The sequence below is a fragment of the Taurulus bubalis genome, assembly GCF_910589615.1.
Source record: "Taurulus bubalis genome assembly, chromosome: 12".
NCBI lineage: Eukaryota > Metazoa > Chordata > Actinopteri > Perciformes > Cottidae > Taurulus > Taurulus bubalis.
In genome coordinates this window covers 6,877,235-6,899,895 of record NC_136600.1, presented here as the reverse complement: position 1 = coordinate 6,899,895, position 22,661 = coordinate 6,877,235, and the positions used below count along the sequence as shown (strand labels likewise).

General features: G+C 42.2%; 1 protein-coding gene across 1 annotated transcript in view; it reads left to right on the top strand.

Annotated features, from left to right (window-relative positions):
* bckdhb (branched chain keto acid dehydrogenase E1 subunit beta) overlaps nt 1-22,661 on the top strand; it is a 50,362-nt gene that overhangs the window by 7,602 nt on the left and 20,099 nt on the right. The window contains exons 5-8 of the mRNA XM_079227498.1: nt 243-398; nt 2,267-2,375; nt 4,863-4,960; nt 6,521-6,631. Of these exons, the coding sequence (XP_079083624.1) occupies nt 243-398; nt 2,267-2,375; nt 4,863-4,960; nt 6,521-6,631 (474 nt within the window). The remainder of the gene's footprint in view (nt 1-242; nt 399-2,266; nt 2,376-4,862; nt 4,961-6,520; nt 6,632-22,661) is intronic.

Sequence of the window (22,661 nt, the reverse complement as noted above, 5' to 3'; positions counted from 1 at the left end):
TTGCTCGTTAAAAATGAAATACGGTTTGTAAAAGCAGAGAGAACGGCTCGGCACATGAAGTATCCACAGGTGTGGTCTTTACTCATACGAACAAAAGAAAGCACTCTATCTTCAAGGGGGCTTTTCGCTAAATAGACTTGAAAGGTCCCAGGTTTCCCATCAGGGTCAGGAACGTTTCTTCTCCTTATGTCAACTAATAACCTGTGGTTGTGTTAACACGAATCACATTGGTCTCCTTCCAGATCGTCAACGAAGCGGCCAAGTACCGCTACCGGTCTGGCAACTTGTTCGACTGCGGCAGCCTCACCATCCGAGCGCCGTGGGGGTGTGTCGGCCACGGGTCACTTTACCACTCCCAGAGCCCCGAGGCCTTCTTCGCCCACTGCCCTGGCATCAAGGTCAGCGCCATGTGGTTCATCACAGATTCTCTTTTGTATTTGCTTCCTTTTTTCATACAATTATATATTCTTTCTGTTTTGTGCAAACACATTTATGAAGCGCAGTCCCAATTTTCAGTCATCAGTTTCAGTCCCGCTAAAGCAACCGCAATACTGATAGTCACTCGACGGGGTAAAAGAAGAATAAGGCGAAACAAGAACAATCGATACGAACGATATTGACCGTCGGTGTTCCAACGAGTAAAAACAAGTGAGGAATGTCTTCAAGCTGAAACGGCACGTTCCTGGTTTCTCATATTTCCCCGGATCACTTCACAGATTGCCGGCACACAAAGAGGAAAGCTGCTGAACGTTCAGAAAAAGCGTCTGAAGGGCAATTTCACTCGCAGCTAAAGCTGACCCCTTGTGAATTTGAGGAATTGTATTTGTTGCAAGGCCTGAAGTGTATTATTGAATAGTGTTTTGTTAATTCCCCTGCAAAATCATCATCCACAAAACAATGCAGGCAAAAAAATAAATAAAAAGCTTTGTTGTTTCAAGAAGAGTAAAAGCAGAGCAACTTGAAGCATATTCAATAAAGCCTGCACCAACCATGATCTAGAAGGATAACGTGTCTCTTCTCTACCCCACAGATACTTATTTAAAAAAGAAATGCTTCTTAGGCTTTTGCTGAGACATTTTAAACCGTAGAACTCTGGTTTTATGACTCAGGTTTCTTGTTAGTACTGTTCACTCAACCATTACCTCAAAACTCCTCCAGACTCAAATACTGGAAGTATTGCATTGATGATGACAGGGTGTTGTGAATTGCTATAAACAAAACCGTGAAAAGAATATGTTGGAAGCAGCCACGGCAACTCCTTATCTGGAGACGACCTATCATGTTTGTTTCAGTTCACCAATGGAAGCGCAGCTATTTTCTCCTCCATCGCAACTAAGTCAAAGTTCTTAAAGACAAAATAGAGGATTTGTTGTTTCCCCATTCAGTGTAAAGTAACGAGCTACGGTGACTCGACTAAGACAAACGATGTTTAGAAACTGATCCCCCGGTGCGCCATTGTAGTGGCAACTGGAGAAGATAACTGTCCTGTCACATAAATATAGTTGCTCAACGCTAAACACACCTGCCAGCTTCATGCTTGTAAGAAGTCAAGACCGGGGAAGATGAATTACTCTCACACGGACAGCCTCGCTTCTCATAAAGATTTGATGCAGGATACAGTTTTCTCTGAACGCTGATGGTTTCACTGAGATGTGCTCAAAGTAAACAAGTTTGAATGTCAACATATAAAATCCCTTCCTGCTTTAAGAAAAAAAAAACTAAAGCATACATATAATCATCATCAAAGTATCTCGCACACCACAGAGCGGGAGTGCTTGTATGGTTTACAGCTACAGTTCATCCTCTGTGAGTAACCGCCACTGCGAGCAATAAACATGTCGTCTCGCAGCAAATGTCAGGCTGATAAATGTTAATATTTGTGCAAACAATCTGCTACGCTCGCTCCATCTGAGAGTCAGTCCCACCACACGGTCTGACGGGCTGGGCTGGCCCGATTCTGACCTAAATACCAAGAAGACGTTTAATATCTGACTGTTACAATGCTAGAGAGACGCACGTTGATGTGAAGAGCTTAGGCCTAGTCCACTCACATTAAGCAGTTCTGTCTGGGTCTAACTGGGTCCAGTTAGTAACGGCATCAAACGGGTCATCATGCCCCTCTCCCTCTGGAGCCTACATGCCACAGAAATGAGGTGTGAACAAGTTAAAACATTCTAAACATCCAAGTGGGTTATTTTTCATACACAGTAGTGAGATTTTTAACCGTGGTTGCCCGGTCTAATGAAGCGTGCCATGTGTCCCTCAGGTTGTAATACCTCGTAGTCCAGTGCAGGCAAAGGGGCTGCTCCTCGCCTGCATCGCCGACCAGAACCCCTGCATATTCTTTGAGCCCAAGATCCTGTACAGAGCAGCAGGTAAGCACCATTGCATGCTAATATGAATCTCAAGTCGACTTCAATGAGCTCGGGCCGTTCTTGTCTAAAGAAATTCTTTGTCAAATAACACTGTTGCGATTTAGCAGACAGAGTTTCTCCACAAAGAATCGCATAAAAGCATCACTTTAAATCTTGTGTTTTCCAGATACGCGCTCATAGCTTTCAGCATGAAAAAGCTTAAGTAACCGACTAAAGAAATTCTCGGTGACTGAGACCAAAACGACGATGGGGGGCAGCCCTAAATTGAGCCCTTTTTTTTATTTTTTATTTTTTTAAAATAAATTAGATGACCTTTTGATCTGTTTGCATGGACGCCTTGTTGAAATGTTCTCCCGTGTAGCGGTGTGGGGGCAAGAGAACAATCAATGTGCCTGACTACAAACAATGCAAGTTATATCAGCAGGACCACGAGTGTGAAGCAGACGAGCTAAATGGGCTGTGAAGTGTCGACAGTGCCCAGCCGAGTCGAGGCTGCACTTCCTGTGTCCTCGGCAATACATCCACCAAGTGTGAAGGTGATCGGACGCACAGTTGTCGAGAAAATCGAGGGGCAGTGACTCCTTTCATTTTAGTGAGATGTGTTTGTACCACGACTCCCGTGTCTGCAAACCATTTTTCTTTTGTGCAGCAGTTTATCCTCCAGAGAAGGTTGATAAAGACTGCATCGTGCAACAGGGGTAATAAATTGCAAAAGCCTTCATTTCTTTTTTTACCGTCTGGCTCTCCAGTCCCTCTTAAGACAGCTTGCTGTGGGTCAGCGTTCACCAGAAGGAGATGAATTACTGTGCACCTGCGAGCAAATACTTACTGCAGTTGGAATTCATTTATTTTGCTGCAAAATATCTGCAATTTAAATTCCCGTGTGACCAGGCCTTTAGATCTATAGACTACTCCTATAGAATATCTACATCGTAATAGATGATGTCGTGGCTTTTTTTTTTTTGCTGTTACGGCAAATAGAACACGTAAGAAAACACAAAGGCGGATACTTGCTATAAGCGTATTATTGATGTCTTTAATACCGCACAGCTGTGGTTGACTAATAGCCTTTGACGAATCTGTCAAATCCGACATTTGGCCCATTTGTGAAAATGTACAGCGCTGTCAAAGCATGGTACGATAATATGATACCGTAGAGAGATGCCTTGGACTGATGTGGTTCGACAGGGCAGCAAAGAGCAGGCGTGGTTTCTTGGCGGTGTTTTTGTTCGTATTGGCAGTGAGTTGATGTGGATCTTGGTTTACTAGCCTCTCAGGAAGTGATGAGATAGTACATGAGTAATATGCTGTATGCGAGAGAGGTGTTGTTTGCCAGGTTATTTTATTCAGCACAGAACAAACATCTCACTTAATGGTTAACATGTGGTCCTTTTTTTTTTGGAGGGTTTCTAAATGTGTTTCTTTAAAGATTCTTTATGTTTTGTAACCCAGTTTTCATAATTACATTTGAACATTCTGCAAAAGGCCTATTTTCTGTCTTGTCTGGAAGCTGAAATCAGGAGTTGTGTAATATTCACTCAAGCCCTTGATGTTGTTTTAATGTAGTCGTCCGCATGGGCCATTTTTCTTTCCTTTACGGTTTCTGAAGTCATTCAAGATTTCCAGAAAGGTCTCGAACCCATCGTCTCCACCGGAGTGAAATGACTCTGCTTAATTGTAAATTTGACTTCATGCGTTGCCATGTAGGAATGCTTTCAGCAGTTCGGCTCAAAGTCCACTCTCGCTTTAAGATCCCATACTCTGTGTTTTACAGCCAAAGCCATAATGATGAATGAGATTCAAAGATGATTGAAACACTGCCTTTAGTGATAATATGTTGTCTTGGCGCTATGAATAGCGCTAATAAGCTGCATGTTTAAAAGTGACGGCGGTTTGAGCTTATGATAAGTTTTTGCATTGTAATGATTTCCATGACCATGCTTCATGTTTCCAAGACATTGTTCACTATTATTGAAACCATATACTTACATGCACTTTGTCTTGGACTTTGGATCAAAGAGAGGCTGGCTGCAAGGCCCCCCTTTTTGGGCCGAGGCGCCGTTTATGTGGCCACTTTTCTGATTGATATCCCATCCCACCAATGTTTTGTTGTCAGGATTAATCAGGGTTAGGGGCTCGCAGCTGGCGGAAGATATCATAAGGTTATGTCATGCATCAGATGCTGGTAAAAGCACAGTCTGTCTCTGGTGGGAGATGAGGTTCTGGAAAAAGCATTTGTAATGTGCCAAAATGGTGTTCTAGAGTAGGAATTGTGTTCTTTGGCGGTCTGTCACTTCACCAGTTTGTCATCTAGTCTATTATTTAGGATTTGGGCAGTTGGGGATCTGAATATTTTACATGAAACCCACAGGGTGCACAGTGTTCAGAATCGACCTCAGTTTGTTTTGCATGTGAGCTTGCGTGTCCTTTTTTGCACGTAAAGCACTGATGGAATACTAATCTGTCATTGTGTGTGTGTTCCCTCAGTGGAGCAGGTTCCCGTGGAGTCCTACACCATCCCTCTCTCGCAGGCCGAGGTCCTACAGGAAGGAAGTGATGTCACTCTGGTTGCCTGGGGGACACAGGTAGGCGTTCTTGTGCATCACCGACAGTATTACATTGTCATCTATCTTTGGATCATTTTCCATGGCCACAGGAAAAAAAGGAGCCTAGTCTCCTCTCCACTAAATGCCGTTTAAAGCCACAGAGGCGAGCAGTAGATTAACTTAAGTCCACCACTAGCCCCCTCTGTCCCAGCGAGGGGTCTCAGCCAGCGGTCCGCGGCTGTATCTGCCCAGACGTATCCACGTCATCAAGGCTTCTCTTGTCTCTTTGTGTGTTCACGCCGCATGTTCCGTCGCACACTTTCCATTGTTGCCCTGTCTTTTCATCCGAGAGATTTTATTTTCTGCAGCTCCGTATAAAGCTGCATGCAGCTCAATGGGTGTCATCCCCGACTTTGATTGAACCGGGCCACTTTAACGGGCTTATCCAGGCCGTAATGTACCTGGGAACACAGGAAGGGGGTCGGGGGAGACATTGAAGGAAAAGTTCTCCATCAAGGCCCGTATTATTGTTGAAGGGTGGACAGAGAAGAACGGTAATCCAGTGAAGTAGTGGAAAGCATGGCTCTCATTTTTTGAAATACCACTCTTCTCTCACACCTCATTACTCCCCTCGTCTTTCAGGCCGTTGCAGATGAGAGTAAAGAAAACAACTTTCACAGGTTGGAGTGAAAGGATGAGTGCCCAGTCTGCCGTTTCTGATCGCCCAAACAGAGGACGTTTTTCCCCATAGCCTCAACAGTCCCTCCGACAAAGATTCTTTTTCCTCAGAAAGATCCTCTTCATCAGCTGGAAATAATGTAAAGGCAGCACCATTCCTTGATAAAGCCCTGTAGTTATTGAGTTTGTGTTAGCTTGAGGATTCAGATTAATCTCGGTGATTTGTTATTTAGAAGCTACAGTAATGCCTGCCAGTAAATATGGACTTTATGAACTCCAGTACTTTATTACACAAACTATTAAATACTGGGATTAACTTGCACGCCATGTTTTTAGGTTTAAATAGCTGTTTTTAGCTATCAGTTTATTAGGCTCTGATCTGTAAGAGGCTATGCGTTCCTCAGCAGCAAGTAAAATAAGGTCAAATTATGCTTTATGGTTATTTTTGTTCTCCCTGCGTACCAGCATAAAAAAAGTAGCTAATGTTACGAAATACCAATTTGAACAGTTAGTTTTGATATCTTTTTTTGACAGTCAGTTATTATTGCTCTATTTCATTCTTTATTTATCTATTTATTATGCACACACACTAATATGTTTATCCGTAATGCAGTGCCAATACTTTACCGTGGACGTTTGGAGCCATTGATGGTATTACATACTTGCTTGTTTGTGTTTTGGCCATTTTGTAACAGCTTTTTTAATAAGAACTAGAGTGCTTGTATTCTAATAAATATCGCAGTTCTGCAGCATCTGGAGGTAATCAATCACACCAGATATTTTAGTGCCTATTAGAATCGAAATGCATGTAATGCACAATACATGTTGGACTGTTTATCTTTTAGCAGCCATGAAATCCTTGCCAAATTGTAAACTGTATTCGCTCATTTATATTTAAAGTTGTTCTTTTCTTCCATTTAGATCCATGTGATGAGGGAGGTGGCCAATATGGCTCAAGAGAAACTGGGAGTGTCTTGCGAGCTCATCGATCTACAGACCATCCTGCCCTGGGATGTTGAAACGGTTTGTAAGGTAAGAAAAACACACGCAGCGCTAAACACAAAAGCATCCAGTAATGGCAAATCCTCGGACTCATTCTCTTTTCATTTTCGTGGCAATTCTTACCGTTGCCTGTTAACCAATACTCTAAAAACATGTTTGTATCATTGTTTGTTTATATCGCTGTGTGTAACTTTGGTTGCATACTGTGTAGCCATGTTCAGCAAGTTCATCACCATAGATTAATTAAATCATCATTTAGCATAAATAATGTTGCCATTGAGCAGCTGTTGTTCATTGGAGTCAGCCTCCTCCTGTAGATGTATTTTATTGTGGTACAGAGCAGGCACGTGCACAGATAGACCCCTAGTGGTGCTCAAGCACCTGCCCTTTTGCCCTGGATGAGAAAAGTGCCCCTTCTGCTGGAGCCCAATTTCTTTTCTTCATTCATCAATATTTAAGAATAAAAATTACTCTCTAGGTCATCAATTCCCCCCCAAATGTGTTTTGATATCTGACGGGGCATTTATTTGAGTTCTTGTGAGAATTTCGCCCCGACATGCTCCGCGGCGCTCACGAGCCCCCGCACGCCTCACCCCTCCCCCTCCTCTTCTTAGTGCTCAAACGGTGCAGCCTACTTCTCCTCTGACCCGCAGCATCAGACAAACGGGTAATGATGGTCCCCCGACGTTGTTTGGTGATAAATTAACCACAACATTAGCGCCGCTGAAAACATTACGTCGCAACTGGTCCGACGTTTCCTAAAAAAAATAAACAAGCAAAAAACTCACGAAATCTGTAATTTCAAAGCCTTGTCCAGCTGTTTACTGACGTTTGTCATGTTTAATGAAGAGAGAGAGAGGAAGCGATATACAGACAGGCATCTTCTTTGTGGTGTTATCAGCGTCAGAAATACACGAGGGCAAAGAGCAAAACTGCCCCTAAGAAATATAATTTTGCCCCTGATATCACTAGGAGAGCGGCAAATGCCCCCATAATTTCCTCTAGTAATTATGATAATGTAATGAACTTAGAAATGTCATGAATTTAGAAATTAGAAATGCGCTGTCCGCGTTTAAATCAACCGTCTGGACTTCCTGACACTCGTAGCGCCGCTGCTCTCACAGCTGTTGCGCAACACACAGGACAACATGCGCGACACGCCGCTGCTCAAAGACTTTAGAAAAAGCATCAAACTGGCTACGGGTCCTCTAGCAGCGCTGGAAGCGGCCGTCATTCAGATACACTTAATCGCGTGACATCCACCGAGCTGTGTGGCTACGGCTAATATTATCAACCCATGGTGGAAGGCGTAAATGAAAACTGCTTGCACAGAGATAAGCCCCGCCCCCTCTCCAGCACATCCAGCTCATTGATGACATGTTGGTCAGTTTGTCTGCTTGACAATCACATTTTGCTGCAATAAAAATGATTGCAGTGAAATTAAACTTGATCTTCTTATATACAATATGTTGACAAAGTTTACCTTTGGGGACAATTTGTGGTGGAAAAAAGGGAATAAATCGCAATACTCATTATATCGCAGTATAAAATAGAATCGTGGGACCTCTGGTGATTCCCACCCCTAGTAGGTACAAAGTGATTAAGGTAACAAAAAAAATATTAAAAAAGAAAGAAAAGTTATAATTGTTAATGGTTGTTTAAAAAATGTAATAACAATAAATTACCACATAGAAATAAGAATAAAATTGAATATGATTGTCTGATTTCTGTTTGTTCTTTTGTTCAAAAAATCTAATAAAAACACTTTGCATCTGTAGACTACTGGGGGCAAAAATTGCACCCTAAAAAATATGTAAATTTCCTACGCTGGTTGTTGTATAAATGCCATTTAGACAATTTCGAAAGTATGTTGAATTTATGTTTATAAATGTCACGAGAATTCACAGCTAGAATACATGTACAAAAATGCGATTAACTTTGCATTCATCCTCTGCATGGAAATCAGCACCCCAGCATTTGAAGTCACTGCTCTTGCATCAAACACTCTGCAACAAGAAAGCCTGGACCACAGCCTACATGCTAATTGATGGTGTAATTCACACAATACAGCAGTGAGGTCTGAGGAGAGGTTAGCCGAGACATTTCAAGGTGCGCCAGAGAAGGCAGAGGCTCTCAACATTCCTTTACCTACTGTTGTGCCTGGTCAGGAGAGGACACGGAAAGTTGCCTGTTATTCATTTATTTATTCAATTTGATAATTTGAGTTAGTTTGTTAACAGAAATAAATATATAAGTTAAAAATATCCTACTAAGTTTTTTATTTATTTATTCTTATTTTTAATGTCATAAATAATTTTGGCGATGGGTGCCCTTTTTTTGGTTTGAGCACCTGCCCCCCAAAATGTCTGTGCACGTGCCTGGTAGAGAGGCAGGACTGTGGTTCTCTTTGGTGCTTGAAACGGGATTCTTCCACTGCTGGTAAGACTTGCCTTTTAGTTTATGTCAGCTTGATGCACGCTATGGCACTCACCAAAACAAAATATTTAATTTGGGAGGGATTTGATAGGCTTTCCAGTGGGTAGTCCGTCTTTATTTATTTTCGATGGGGGGGAAAGGAGCACAAAGCAAGACTTTTGGGAAATAGCGGCGTCTTTCCTGGTCACCATTGGCGAGTGTCAGGAGACTAAAACAACAGGAGGGAGTCTGAAGTTTTGGAAACTGCTTTGTATATGAAAATCAAACTTCTAAGAGCTTCACAGTCGTGTGTATATACATCCTCTCCACTCTCAGTATGTGCTTTTATTTTTTAAATGGCCCTCAAATGTGTCTTATTCTGTCAAATCATACATTTTAATTTAGCAAATTTATCATCCAATTTTCATGTTCTTCTGGTGAAACCTACAATGTTGTCTGTGAGCACCATGCCGCTCCGGCTGCCAAGCAAAACTTATAACCAGCAGTTAAAGAACAGGATGAAATTGCGGTAAGAGAGCAGTAATTTAAGAGGGAGTCGATTGGAACGGAGGGCAGAGACTGTAGTATCGTGCTGCCGCTGAGGGACTTGCAACTGGCAGTAGTCAGTTACAGATTGTTTGCTTGAAGAGGGGACTTGAAGTGAATGTGGTGGGTTTTTCTTTTTTCTTTTGTTGTAGTTCCCCATTAAAACCACTGCCATGAAATTGAATAGAGTGTTTATGTGCCGCTTAGTGGGCCTAATGCCAGGCCTGCCACCTCGGGCTTGTCAACAACATCTCTCCTTGTCATTTCCTCCAACCAAATGCCCTCTTGAATGTCTGTCCATGTCAAACACATAAACCAGTTTCTCCACAACCCTGCTCCACACACAGACACACACACTCACATCCTGTGCACTCTTTAATTTTTTTTGGCAGTTAAGATACTGTTGCATTACACTGCTATCTCTACAGTGTTTTTTTTTCTTCTCCTCCCCATTGCGACCCTTTTTTTCCTGGCGCGTTCTGTTGGCTGAGCAAAGAACGAGCCATTTTCATTGAGCTATTATCAAATCTCAGTGAAGGCACAATCATTTCCAGGCTAAATCAGGATTCTCGTCACCCAAGCTAATGCACAGTACTACAGATTAAGGCCCTTTTATCTTTTAATTAATCGGAAGTGTATCCACAAATATCCAGACAAGCATTAGTCAGAATGAAAACCAACGTGGTTGCTCAGTGCCGTCAAGCTTTCATAGGACGTGTCGATACAAGGAAAGCTGTCTGAATCAACACTGGTTTGATGCTCAAGGCATCATTCTGTTCCATTGTTGTATTAAAAAGATGCTGAAAGCAAAGCGCTGAGGTAAACGCCTGTGTCCAAAGGTAGACAGGTCGGCCATTGTTCATTTGCAACGCTTGGCATAAACTCTGCTTGTGCTGCTGACACCTTAAGACTGAATCTACGTGGGTTACTTTTTTGACGTGCACCAGAAGGGTTTGTTTTTGTGCTTTTAGGTTTCATATTTAGCCTATTTTCAAACTGATGGAACGAGTTGGCTCTTAAACAGTTAGTCCATTGAGTGCCCTGTCAATGAACAGAAATGTGAATACAAAACAAATTGTGTCGATAATCATTTGTGTGGCTTAATTATCATGCAAAAATCGTGCTAAATCGTGCTAACACATTATGGGGCTCATCACTGAGCCCCATAATGTGTTAGCCCCAGTCTAAGGGATCTACTCCAAATGGACAGGAGTTGCAAATACACGTGGTTCTGTTTATTCTACACTGAGTGCCTGCAGAGACGGGCGTGGTCATAAGTTTGCCCGCACAGTTCTTTGCAGCCATGCCGAAGGTATCGTGCTTGAAATGAGAAACGCAGCCTCTCGTGTCCTCGATAACCCCTCACAGCGGTGTCCTAACTGCTGGGTGCTGCTGCTGCTACTCCGGACCGGCATGGCATCTGGATGGTTCTGAGTAAAAAAGCAGCTTGTTGAGCCATTTGTAGAGGTTGCTATCTTCTTTTCAGTGCTATTCTGAGCGGTAGAAAGGGAGTAGCCAAACCACTGTCAACTTCTTAATTCAAAAGATTGGACACCTGGTGTCGATCCTTTTTCCGGCAAGCACGGCATCTTCTGTAAAGCTGTCTTTTTTTTTTTCTTTTTTTTTTTCTCGTCCCGCTTATTAACTGTCTGTCAGATGCGGTGGATGTGCAGACGGGGATATAGGCCACAGACTCACACATCCGGCTGCTGGCAGCCAATTAAAATTCCATGTGAGTCACATTTACCCTGCATATCTTTCAGTCTGGGGCTGTGTGCACATGTGCATGTGTTGTGTGATGAGCTGATTTATATGTTGATGATTGTTAGAAAAATTTACTCGACACCTTGAGGTAAAATCATAGATCAGGACATTTATTCTTCGAAGAAGGAACAGAGTCAGAATCACAACATGATGTGTCAATTGCGTATCCTGGACTGCTCAATAAATGAGCAAAGAGTAACCTCTTAAATACATTAATGACACAATCACAGAAGCTCTCATGACGTCTTCAGATTCGCTTGCATCGGCATGGTCATGATAACAAGGAACACCACGTTCTTCACATAGACATGTAGGCATCCACAGACTCAGGACTATCAGAAGGTCACTGTTAAAGCATACGTATGTTTTAACAGGAGAGTAGGTCAAATGAGAATCAACAAGCCTTTACACAGTATAGGATTAATAATATAACTGTGAAACAGTAGTTGATTAAGAGTAAATACGCTTTTCTTCTAACAATAATGATGATTTTTTATTTTATTTTTTTTAAGCGTGGTTTGTGTGTTACATAAATGAAGAATGATGGGTCTTTCATGAGAGATCATTAAGGCAGCGCTCTGGAGGCGCATGCCATCTTTCCGTTTCCGGAAGAATCCATTCTGGCAGCTTCCAGCTATACTTGGATCTAAATATATTCAACCCTTCCGTTAACGAGAGGAATCATGGGCAGAAATTGCTGTAAACGTAGAGAAAAAGTGAGCGCTTTTTCTTTTGACCCGCCATCTAGAGCTGAGCAATCCGGTAAATGTAATGGTCGTTCTTTAAGGGATGAACAAATTGGCTGGTTAACCTCTGCCAGACCAATGGATTCAGAGGATACGCTGCGGAAAGTCTCCCTGTCGTGTTTGGACTGAGTGCCTGTGGAGATGTAGCCGTGTGAAGATGCTCACAGGCGCACGCGGCTGCCTGAGAGCTTTTTGAGTCCTCACCGAGTGGTCTGCATCACTCCCTGTTGTTGAATGACTCTCACTGTTGATCAGATGGCCAGCTAGTCAACATTTCCGTCCATTCGTACCGTATGTACCCAAGAGTTGGCCGATCGGCGGTACGAAAACATCTCTGCTGCTCATTATTGGTTTAGTCCGTTGATGCTGATTCAGCCTCATTCTCAGTTTTCTTTCTCTTCCAGATACAGCCAGTGAAGTATCAGAGTGACTCACTAGGGCCGGTCTGTCATACCGTCATCGGGTTCTTAGACCCTGGAGACGGCACTTCCCGCACACAAAGGTCCCGCTGGGCAGCAGCGTCTCGACAAAACAAAAAAAGCTTCTTATTTTCCCTTCAGTGGTTCTCCCTCTACTGTAACTTCTGTGCTGCTGTAAACAGTGCCTGTCAAAGACAAACCCACTAGCATCAGTTAGCTGATGTGGCCAAGATGAAGTAGCAACGCTTGGGAAAGCCCCGCAGAAGGGCTCCAAAGTCTTTGTGTGTGACTGTGTTGAAGAAGAGTTCAAAAAACCTGGGAGGTGATGCAGGGAATAAGGTCCAGAGTCCAAAAAAGTTATAATAAAAGTATATTTAATAAAAAATGATAGACAGCTTATGCTTTCTATCGAGCTCTTTCGCTCCACAGCGATCTCCAGACACACAGGTCAGCGTCGCTCGCGTAGCAGCCAGAAAAGAGGCCGTTCACCACATGAAACTACTTTATATTTCCCACTCGTGGAGCCTAGAGCCCTTCCTATTGGTTAAAGTCCTTTTCACACCTTTTCAATGCCACTTTTACTCATTCATTGGCCCGCAGCTAAAGTGGCGGGTCTAGCCTTCTTCTCCACTTCCTGTTCTTCAGACCGGTTGAGTCTCAAAAGTCAATGTTCAGCTCCGCCACCTCAGGCAAACAAGAGAACTACAATTCCTTAAAGCGACAGCTCATGCAACATGCAATATTTCTAACTTCCATTCACACCTTAATCATTCTACAGTAATAAAACAGTAAACTTCATATGCATACAATTACAAATCCTTTTTGTAATTGTATCCCTTAATAATTATCATATTTCATGCATTGTAATGTACACAAACAATTTCTTTTTACTAGGGCTGCAACTAACGATTATTTTAATAATCGATTAATCGGTTGATTATTTTTTCGATTAATCGATGAATTGGATAAAAAAAGCAAAAAAACATTACTTTCCAGCCCTTTGTTCAAAAACAGAAGTGACAGTGCAAATTCACAGTGCAAAACATGTTCAGAAAGCACAAACAGGTTGCTCCTTGAACATCCCCGAGCTGTTAATTAAACAAATTAGATTAAAATGGACTAACACTAAAAACATACACATGTATGCTTTACATCTGCCTTTTTACTGTAATTGATCTCCTTGGAGTAGAGGCTGCTTTAGCATGCCCTGCTTTATCAATATGTATGAAACAGTGGGACAGTGGGAAGCTGTACTGCTCCTCTCACGTCTGTTTGGACCGAAACCTCCAGGCCCAGCTCCACCTCATCTCAGCTCTGCATCAAGCTGTGCTGCATATACAGAGTCCTCTTCCTTAAACTATTTCATTCTGGGCCTCTTACGACCACAAAATGACGTTGTTGGCTAAGCCCAACTACGTGATTTGATTCATTCTACTTTGAGTAAAAAAACAACCTTTATCCAGATCCGCCAGTGTGCCGGTTTAACGTTAACGAGTGACAGCGTGAACTGAACCAGACCGGGGGGTGACGGCATGTTTCACCACGTTACGGTTTTTTACAAGCAAGACTGAACTGTAACGGAACATAACGGAACTTTAACGACAAAACACAACCCAAACACGTTAGCTAACGTGATAGCAAGCTAGCAAGCTGACTAGCTTCCATTAACAACAAGTTTGAGGGAAATAAAGCCGCTGTAGACGCTTAACGCTGGTTGGCCAAGACTCGACACGTCACATCCAAGATGTTCTATTTTTGCTAAGATCACGACTTCAGCGTTTCTCAGTCTCTCACTCCAATCTCAGACACGCTGGCGGCTCTGCGCCGCTCTTTCTTTTTTTCTCCGTGACTTTATGACTGCCGTAATAATCGCGCGACACAACGAATCGATAATGAAATTCGTTGCCAACACTTTTGCTAATCGATTCGTTGTTGCAGCCCTACTTTTTACACTGTACAAGTCCAAATGTGACAAACTAAGCTTAAAAACACTACAGTGTGTAGAGTGGGTCGTCCTTCAATCAAAGGATCGGCGGTTTGATCCCCGGCTCCGCTAGTCCATGTTGATGCGTCCTTACCGCAGGCCTGTGGAGGCCAACTTTTATCCCTCATGGTAATTTTTTAAAGTTTAAACTAATGTTGACGAAGAAGTACAGTTTACGTCACTGCACTCATCCCTGGGGCCTCCGCTGCCTCACCTGTTGGCAGGTGAGTGATCAGATTTCTCTCTTTGCAAAGTCAGCAAACGGCCTCGTCTGTGTCTGCGGCGTAGAGCCCAAATACTGTTTCCTCAGTTGTTTTGGTGTTGTGATTATCCGATCAGCACGGCATTCCTTATGCGTGTCCTCTGTTGGATTTAATAGCTCAGTTCACTGCATCGCTCATGCAATAGGTCAAGCTGAGCATTTGAGGAACCCCTTTTTGGTATGAAAACAAAAAGTCTCAGAAATATTGACAAACAAATGTAAAGTTGCGTAACTCGTAAAACACAGTGCACAAATGAATGCTGAGTGATGTGTCTGTAAATCTGTATTTGTATCCGTGCCTCTATTTTTCAGCTCCTTTTCAAAGGAAATATATTTGTGTGTTTCCACCCACTTGTGTGGATTCTTTTGAGACTGTTCAGTCGTGCTGTTTCACACAGAGTCCACTAATACTGGAAGCATGTGACTCGTAAAAAAGTCTTGTGACTCGATGCACAAATGTTTGCAGAGTGATCTGTAAATCGCTGACTGTGCCTCTAATTCACAACTCGTGTATCAGCATTTGTAAATAAACACAAACAGCTGTAAAACTACATCGTCATGTTTTTACATATGTCCTGATGACATTCACTCAATTTAGCATTTTAGATTAGAAATATGTTTTTGGGGCTTTAGCCTACTGGACCAGCGCTCTCCAGTAGATGGCGGTAATGCAACGCCTATGGGTGCCAACTGTGGTTGAAAACGTTATTTACAGGACTGCCAACTTTTCCATTGCGTTTTTTTTTTTATTTGGAGCGAGATTCAATGTTGGTGAATTCATCTCATGAGTGGGTCCTTTACATCAGTTCACCAACCAAGTTATCAATTTTAACGCTTTTGATGAAAAGCCAAATCAATAATCATGGTCAATGATGAATTAATTTGGTTGATCAGCATACTTGCCAACCTCCAGCCATCATAGCCTAGGTAACTTAAAAGGTTGTTAGCGGCAATTTTTTACCTTTTTTTTTTTTTTTTTTGTTTTGTTTTGTGAAATGTGTGTACATGCTAACATGCTGAATTCTGTTTGGTGGTTTTTGATGAAATGGATTTTGGATTTATGACATGCTGATGGCTGCACGAACAGCATACATGAAGTAGTTATGTAAATTGTATAATTTACCTAATTATTGTGACCGTTACAATATTATAATGCGGTGTTTTAACCAGCAGAATACAAAAAGATAACCATTAACAATTCGCTGTAATATAAATTCCACGTACGTTTCAGATCTGTCATCCGTTTACTCAAAAAATGTAAACCCGTGCACATAAGGTGTTGCATCCAGTTATAGGCGGGTGTGTGTGATTGTGCAACAACCTTGCAATAGAGTTGAAAGTGTACTTTTTTTTTTTTTTTTTAGTACTCTGATGTATTCAAAGGGTCAACTTTACGTCCCTAATACTTATTACAAGATACAGTAAGCCAAGAGGCTGTAAGGAGTGGAAAAATATGAAGACGCTGTTTTTATAGCCTCTGTTGTGTTGGTGTCTCTTAGTTACTCACTAAGCATAAAGCTCAGCCTGTCTTTTCTTCTTTTTTATTATCTCTGCCTTTTGCACTCTTAGTATTATTGGATTCATCCCTCAGATTTGTGTTCATTTTGATCCACAGAAAGTGTAAGCACATGTTCTCTGAGCAAGTCTGTGCTAGCCTGAGAGTTTGCAAGTCCCACATGCGCCCATAAAAGACCTTTTAAATCAAAATCCATGAAAGAAAATCCGTCTTGATTATCGAACATTATTCCCCCGCAGGCTTGAAAAGGTGGATGACAAACATTGTAGATTGTATGCCTGCACCACAGCGCGTAAATCATGCGGTATGCAAACAAAAACCACCAAGCCAAGTTTTTAAACAAATGGCTGCTTTGCTGGGGAGTTGCAGCTATTGTTAAAAACTGAATGTCGTGTCAAAGCAGTGACGTTGTGTGAAATCACGCCAGAGTGCGTGCCTTTTTAAATGTTTGACACTCGGACATCTCGATTAGCTGAACCAACTACTGTGTATGGATACTTTTGGAGCAGGACGTGAGCTGGCCTGTTGGGTCCCTGCGTGGTGTGCCTGGTAACGCTTCTCCAGCTCATTGTCATCCCTTAAATGTGCTTACACTTTCCCCTTCGATAGAAATTCTGGCCTGCGCTCCAGCTGAAGTCTGACTGCAGCGCTGCCTGGATCTCGGCCCTCGCCGTGATGCAACCAATTTTTCTGAACCTATGCAGAACGGAGTCACTTCATGACGTGCACCAACACGTTAAGTCTTGCAGTGCACAATAAATGTTTCTGTCTAAGTCACAAATAAAGGCAGGATTTAATGTGGTTGATGGAGGAGGAGGAAGCAGGGAAGTAAAGGGGGAGTGTGCAGCATCTGTTTCGATTCTTGGAAGTGATGCAGGTTGCAAAGTCTGCATGTTCTGAGTGCTCTGGAGTCTGTTGACACACGGCACGGATAAGACCTCCTTATCAGTGCTCCGCTCACCCCTCACTTTCTCGTAATGGGGCCAAGCTGTAATGTGCGTCCGCGAGCCCAAGATTGGCTGGCAAACAGAGCGTTAGGCGGCAGGCGGGCAGGACACGGTGTGTGTGTGTGTGTGTGTGTGTGTGTGTGTGTGTGTGTGTGTGTGTGTGTGTGTGTGTGTGTGTGTGTGTGTGTGTGTGTGTGTGTGTGTGTGTGTGTGTGTGTGTGTGTGTGTGTGTGTTGTTTGTCGTGCGCTGAGGTGGAAGCGCCATCGAAAGCAAACGGAGCCGGGCAGCCGCCAGAGCCTTGTGCTCAATGTCAAGTTCAACCTGTTGTTTTAGCCTTGACGACTGTGGTTGTTATTGTTTTAATACCACCTACCATAATTATATGGGGTGAATGATCTGTCACATGAGGTTGCCATTAAGATATTTCTGCAAAGCAGTGGGCCGATGGAAAATATTCCCAAACATTTGCGACCAAACCATGGAACATTCACAAGATGGTACTTTGGAACATATTTGATTGTCTGTATTTATGTAAAACAGATTCAGGCTTCCTCAGATGGAAACAATCTTTTGATAATGAATAAAAACTTCAAACCATAATTTTCATTATTTATAACCAATAAAGTAGTCTGGCTGTTGCTTTTTAGAAGGAAAACGAACAATAGAGTTTTACCCCCGACCTCACTCTTCTCAAGCTTGCTGAATGTATTTTGGAGAATTTGATTTAATATCAAAATGTTCAAGTGTCAGAATTATTGTGGTTAAGTGAGCTTTCAAATTGACGATCAGTTTTCCTTTTGAAAAGAATCTGCCAGGGTTTTTTGTCGGTTTCCCCAATTTTGACAGACCATCTGGCAGACCCGTTTTTTTTAATAGTAAACATTGAGAGTTTTCTCTGTTCACAGGAGACCCCATGCTCCTCTACAGAGTGAGTAATGATGGTGTCCGCTACTTTCCACAACTTGAAGCATTTATTTTCTGTCAAGTGTGAATGTTTTTTTTATTTTTTCATATTGATTAAGAAGCCAGAAAAGTGAAACGTTTACATTTTTCAAGGACTGAATACTTTCCTTACCCCTTTCTCTGCTTTGCCGTCTACCTAATAGCAACCTAATTATCCTTTACAATCATGTTGAATTATGAAAACGTGTGGAGCTTTTCCAATGAAACCAGGTTTCTGAACGGCCACATGGAAATTGAACAAGTCTACTGGCAAATGCTGGTCCAGAGCACCCTTCCAGGTTTGCATGTGGCATGTGATCATGGGCACAGCTGCTTTTAATTAAGATCTGACCACACTTTTGAACTTGTTCACCGATTTGTAGTCCACCAGCAGAGATCCAGCTCTCCCCTTCAGTGAAGATACGGCGGCGTCCCATGGCACAATCTGGCCCTCGCAACATCACTTCTCATCCTTGTTCCAGGCACAGCTTCCTGTGACCTTTGTGTTTCCAACTGAAGAGCATACAGTTGAAATGACGGCCAGTCTTTTTTCCGCTCGTTTGCCAGTACGAAAGATGAGCCTTGAGCTTTGCCATTATGATATTGGTTTAGAATAGCTAATTATGGCTCCAGCAGGTGGTGTCCAGATGATGAACTCGGACTGGCCGGTTCCTACTGTGAAGAAAGGCTGGTTTCCACTAAAATCTAGATTAGTGTTACGCAAATAAGAGCAAGGCTACAGCAAAACGATCTGGACAGTAGTCCTGGCAAGGTAAATAAGTCGTAAGCATTCCAGTGTCTGATACAATTTTTCTTTTTTCTTGCAGTAATTGCTGAGAATTATGAAAATACATTAGACTATCCCTATCGGAACAACACAATAGTACCGTTAAATCAATGAAGACATAGAAATAACAGAATTAATCATTGCTTTAATGTCCATCTAAAAAAAATAATGCGAAAATATGTAACACGAGAAACATGAAATATGATGTTGATGTTGATCAACCTAAAAACCCAACCCAGTGTGGACATCTCTTTCCCAATGAAAGTAGCTTGCATGGCTAGCTCCTAAAATTGCTAAATATGGCAAGAAAGGCACAGTTCAACAAAAATATCACCTTCAGTGTTTCATCTGAATCGATATGAAAAATTAACAAGCTCATCTGACCGGACACATCAGCCAAAGACCCCATTTACTCTTCAGTCACTTCATGCTCCTCCAATAGCATAACTGTCAGTAGGCAGTCTGTGAAAGTAGCCACTCACTGTCTGATGTTCTCATTACATCTACGGTCTGCCTCCTCTGTGCTCAGCTTAAATTACATTAATCATTAAAGCAACAAGGATACGTGCATACAAACGAATACAAGAAACACAGAACTGTAGAGTTTGTCTGATATCCGATCAGTTCAACCACTGAATGATCTGTGTGGGTGCGAGAGCAGCTAATAAGACACAGCGGGAAGAGAGAAGAGCGAGTAAAGTTAAAGTTGTAAGAGGACTTGAGGTACGTATCCGGAAAACCCATCTCTGCGGCTCAGTAGAAGCTTTTTCCACACAAGTATGAATTAGGCATGAGCATCTAAAAACGTTGGCTATTCGCACGTCCAACGCTTGCAAATTCAACAAATGAGAATTCCACATCTGTAGGATGTTGGAAATGAAAAGGAAAAATATCTCTTGGAAATTATGGTAACCCCTGTTGTGCGCCAGATGATCGTTCCCAGGAAAAACAGACCAGACAGAAGATGTAAAAACGTTGATTAACTTGCTGGACATGCCATCCATTGTGTTTACCAATTGGTGAAGACTCACAAATTGATTTTTAAAACTATATATAAAAAATAATTACAAAATGTTATTGTGCACCTACATATTTAGATTCCCAGCACAGCAGTGAACAGACACTGCCTTTATCCTTGTCTGTGGTCCAGAGCCGGGCCAGGGATGGGCCAGGCAGCCTGCTAGCGATTAGCACACAGGCGGACCGGGCTGCTGCCAGTGTTGCCCTTTTCAGTTGCGGGTACTCCGCCAGTATCTGCTCACTAGCCCACCACAATGTGTGTGTGTGTGTGTGTGTGTGTGTGTGTGTGTGTGTGTGTGTGTGTGAGAGAGAGTGAGAGTCAGTCAGTCAGTCAGTCAGTCATTCTCGATGGTTATATCGGTGGAAAATGACTCATACTCGTTGTTTTTCTGTGATGGGTCCAGCTCCTGTTTCTGTCTTTCCTGGTGTCGCTGGTGAAAAAATGGCGTAATGCAACACTGCAAAAAGAATAAAACCTTGACCAGCACTTCAGTTTCCAGTCATTTATCGAGATTAGATGTGTACATCACCGAGTTTGGGTTTGATGAAGCCCATTTGTGGTTCACCCCAACTTTTTAACGTTGAGTAATATCCCCTCTGTCTCCTTAAATCCCCCCCACCCCCTGATTTGACTGTCTGCTACTGACTTCTTTTCCATTCTTCTTCCTGGCAGTAGCTCATGCTCACATTCCACCACTAGGCACTGGAGATTTCTCAAATTCTTCCCAGTGTCACTCACTGGAGAAATGTGGCCAAGTCCACACCTCCACAAATTGAAGAATCGCACAGGCCCGTGATAGACACTGAGAAGTGGGACACATTGTTAATATTAGCCGTGGTTGTTCTGTTTTTGTGGGAGACACACGAGCCAGTGATTACCCCAGAGCACTGAGCCACTCATCCCAGGACTCCCATACAGATCAAACATATGATAGCAATTACCAAATACTGTTGAAAATGGGCTGAAACATCAAAATGAGGCTTAGAAATCACACTTTTCGCTTCAATTTTTCTCAGAAGTTGATGATGGCCAAACACACATGGCAATACTAATGATGATGGTGTCAGTTGCAGATTTTGTTGTGCCATATATCTTTCTAAAAGCAAAAAGGCACTTTGTATTGGACCGCTTGTTGTTTTTTGGGGTCAGGTCTCCAGTTTTCCACTGGAGAGGACGGGCTGGTTCAGGAGCCTTGGAGGTTCTTAGGAGGTTTTTATGTTCATCTTTTCACAGCAGCTCTTAAAATGAATGACGTGCTGATGTGTTTTCCTTTCTTTTCATGCAATATTTTGAAGTTCTCTATCAAAAAGAATACTTGGGAATTGTTAACAATTATTTAGGCTCAATTATTTTTCATGTTTTCTTGGACTTTGCATTTTGTTTGGATTTTTTGATTGCGCTTCATAGTTCACCGTTTTGCCAGCACTCTGATAGCACTCTTTTGTACCGAAGTTGCTGAGTCTTAAAGTTCAAGCATATTTTGAATTTTTTTCAAAACAAAAAGGACATATTTTTGGACATCTTGCTGTAAACCAAGCCTAAATGTCAGACCTATTGGTGAGTGTTTCCCACAGCATCTGGTGGCTGACATTTTAGAGCGATTGTTTTTAGAAGATGCCTCTCAGCTAGTTCTGTTTTTATTTATTTTTTATATCCTCTTTCCCATGCGATTCATGACATTGTCACTTTGCAGCATTGAAGATTTGGGAGGATAAATGTGTTTTCCACTCAAAGTGGAAGCTAGCCAGCTGTGCTAACTAGCTTCCACTTGGAAAGATGAAGCAATTCAGACTAGCTTGCAAACATTTGCACTGATTACCACCAGATGTTACTTTTTTTCGTAGCACCTAGTGGCTCTTGTTGTCGGCATTCGTCACACCAGTGCGTGCTGCGTCGAGCGCGTGTTCCGCGTTCAACCTTGGCATTCTGGTCTATCCCAGTCCATCACTGGATACAGCTGTGATGATGGCAAATTAGCAGAAAACACTCAGGATGTGGATGCTCAATACTTTAAATACTGTGTACATGGACAATGGTTTGGACCCTTTCCGCGACAAAAAAAATAAAAATAAGAGATAATAAAGTCATAATTATGAAATAAAGTCCAAATTATGAGATAAAGTCATAATAATGAGATAAAAAGTCATATTAATGAGATAGAAAGTTGAAATTATGGAAATGGGCTTCCATATGATGGCAATTGATAAAGACCTGAAATCTTTAAAAAAAAACGTCATGGTAAAGTATTTTTGATTGTTTTGTGACTGTCGCAACATAATGGATTAGTAGTGACTATAAAGGAGGATTTTCAAAACCTCACTTTGCACAGTATTGATGAGAGCCAGATGATGTCGCCGGTGTGGTGTCCTTATGCTCCTGTAGGAATGTCACAGAGACTGGGACCCATTAAACAAGCTTCCTGTTGTGGAGGTTTGTGTTTAAAGCTTCCTAGAGGGGGTCTAATGAAATTGTGGTATCTTTTGATGCTACTGACACCATAAAGCTCTTAGAATATGCTAAGTATTTGCTTTTGATTGTTGTCTTTATTTCCATAATCTTTCTTCTTTTCATTATCCAACACCGTATAATGAGTACTTAGGCAGGAGACGTTCTTTCCTCATCTTTTGTTGGCTTTGAAGTATTTGAGGTAGAATGCCAACAAAGTCATATGCTGTGAAACCAAAGCAGTTCATGATGTGAAAATGTACAA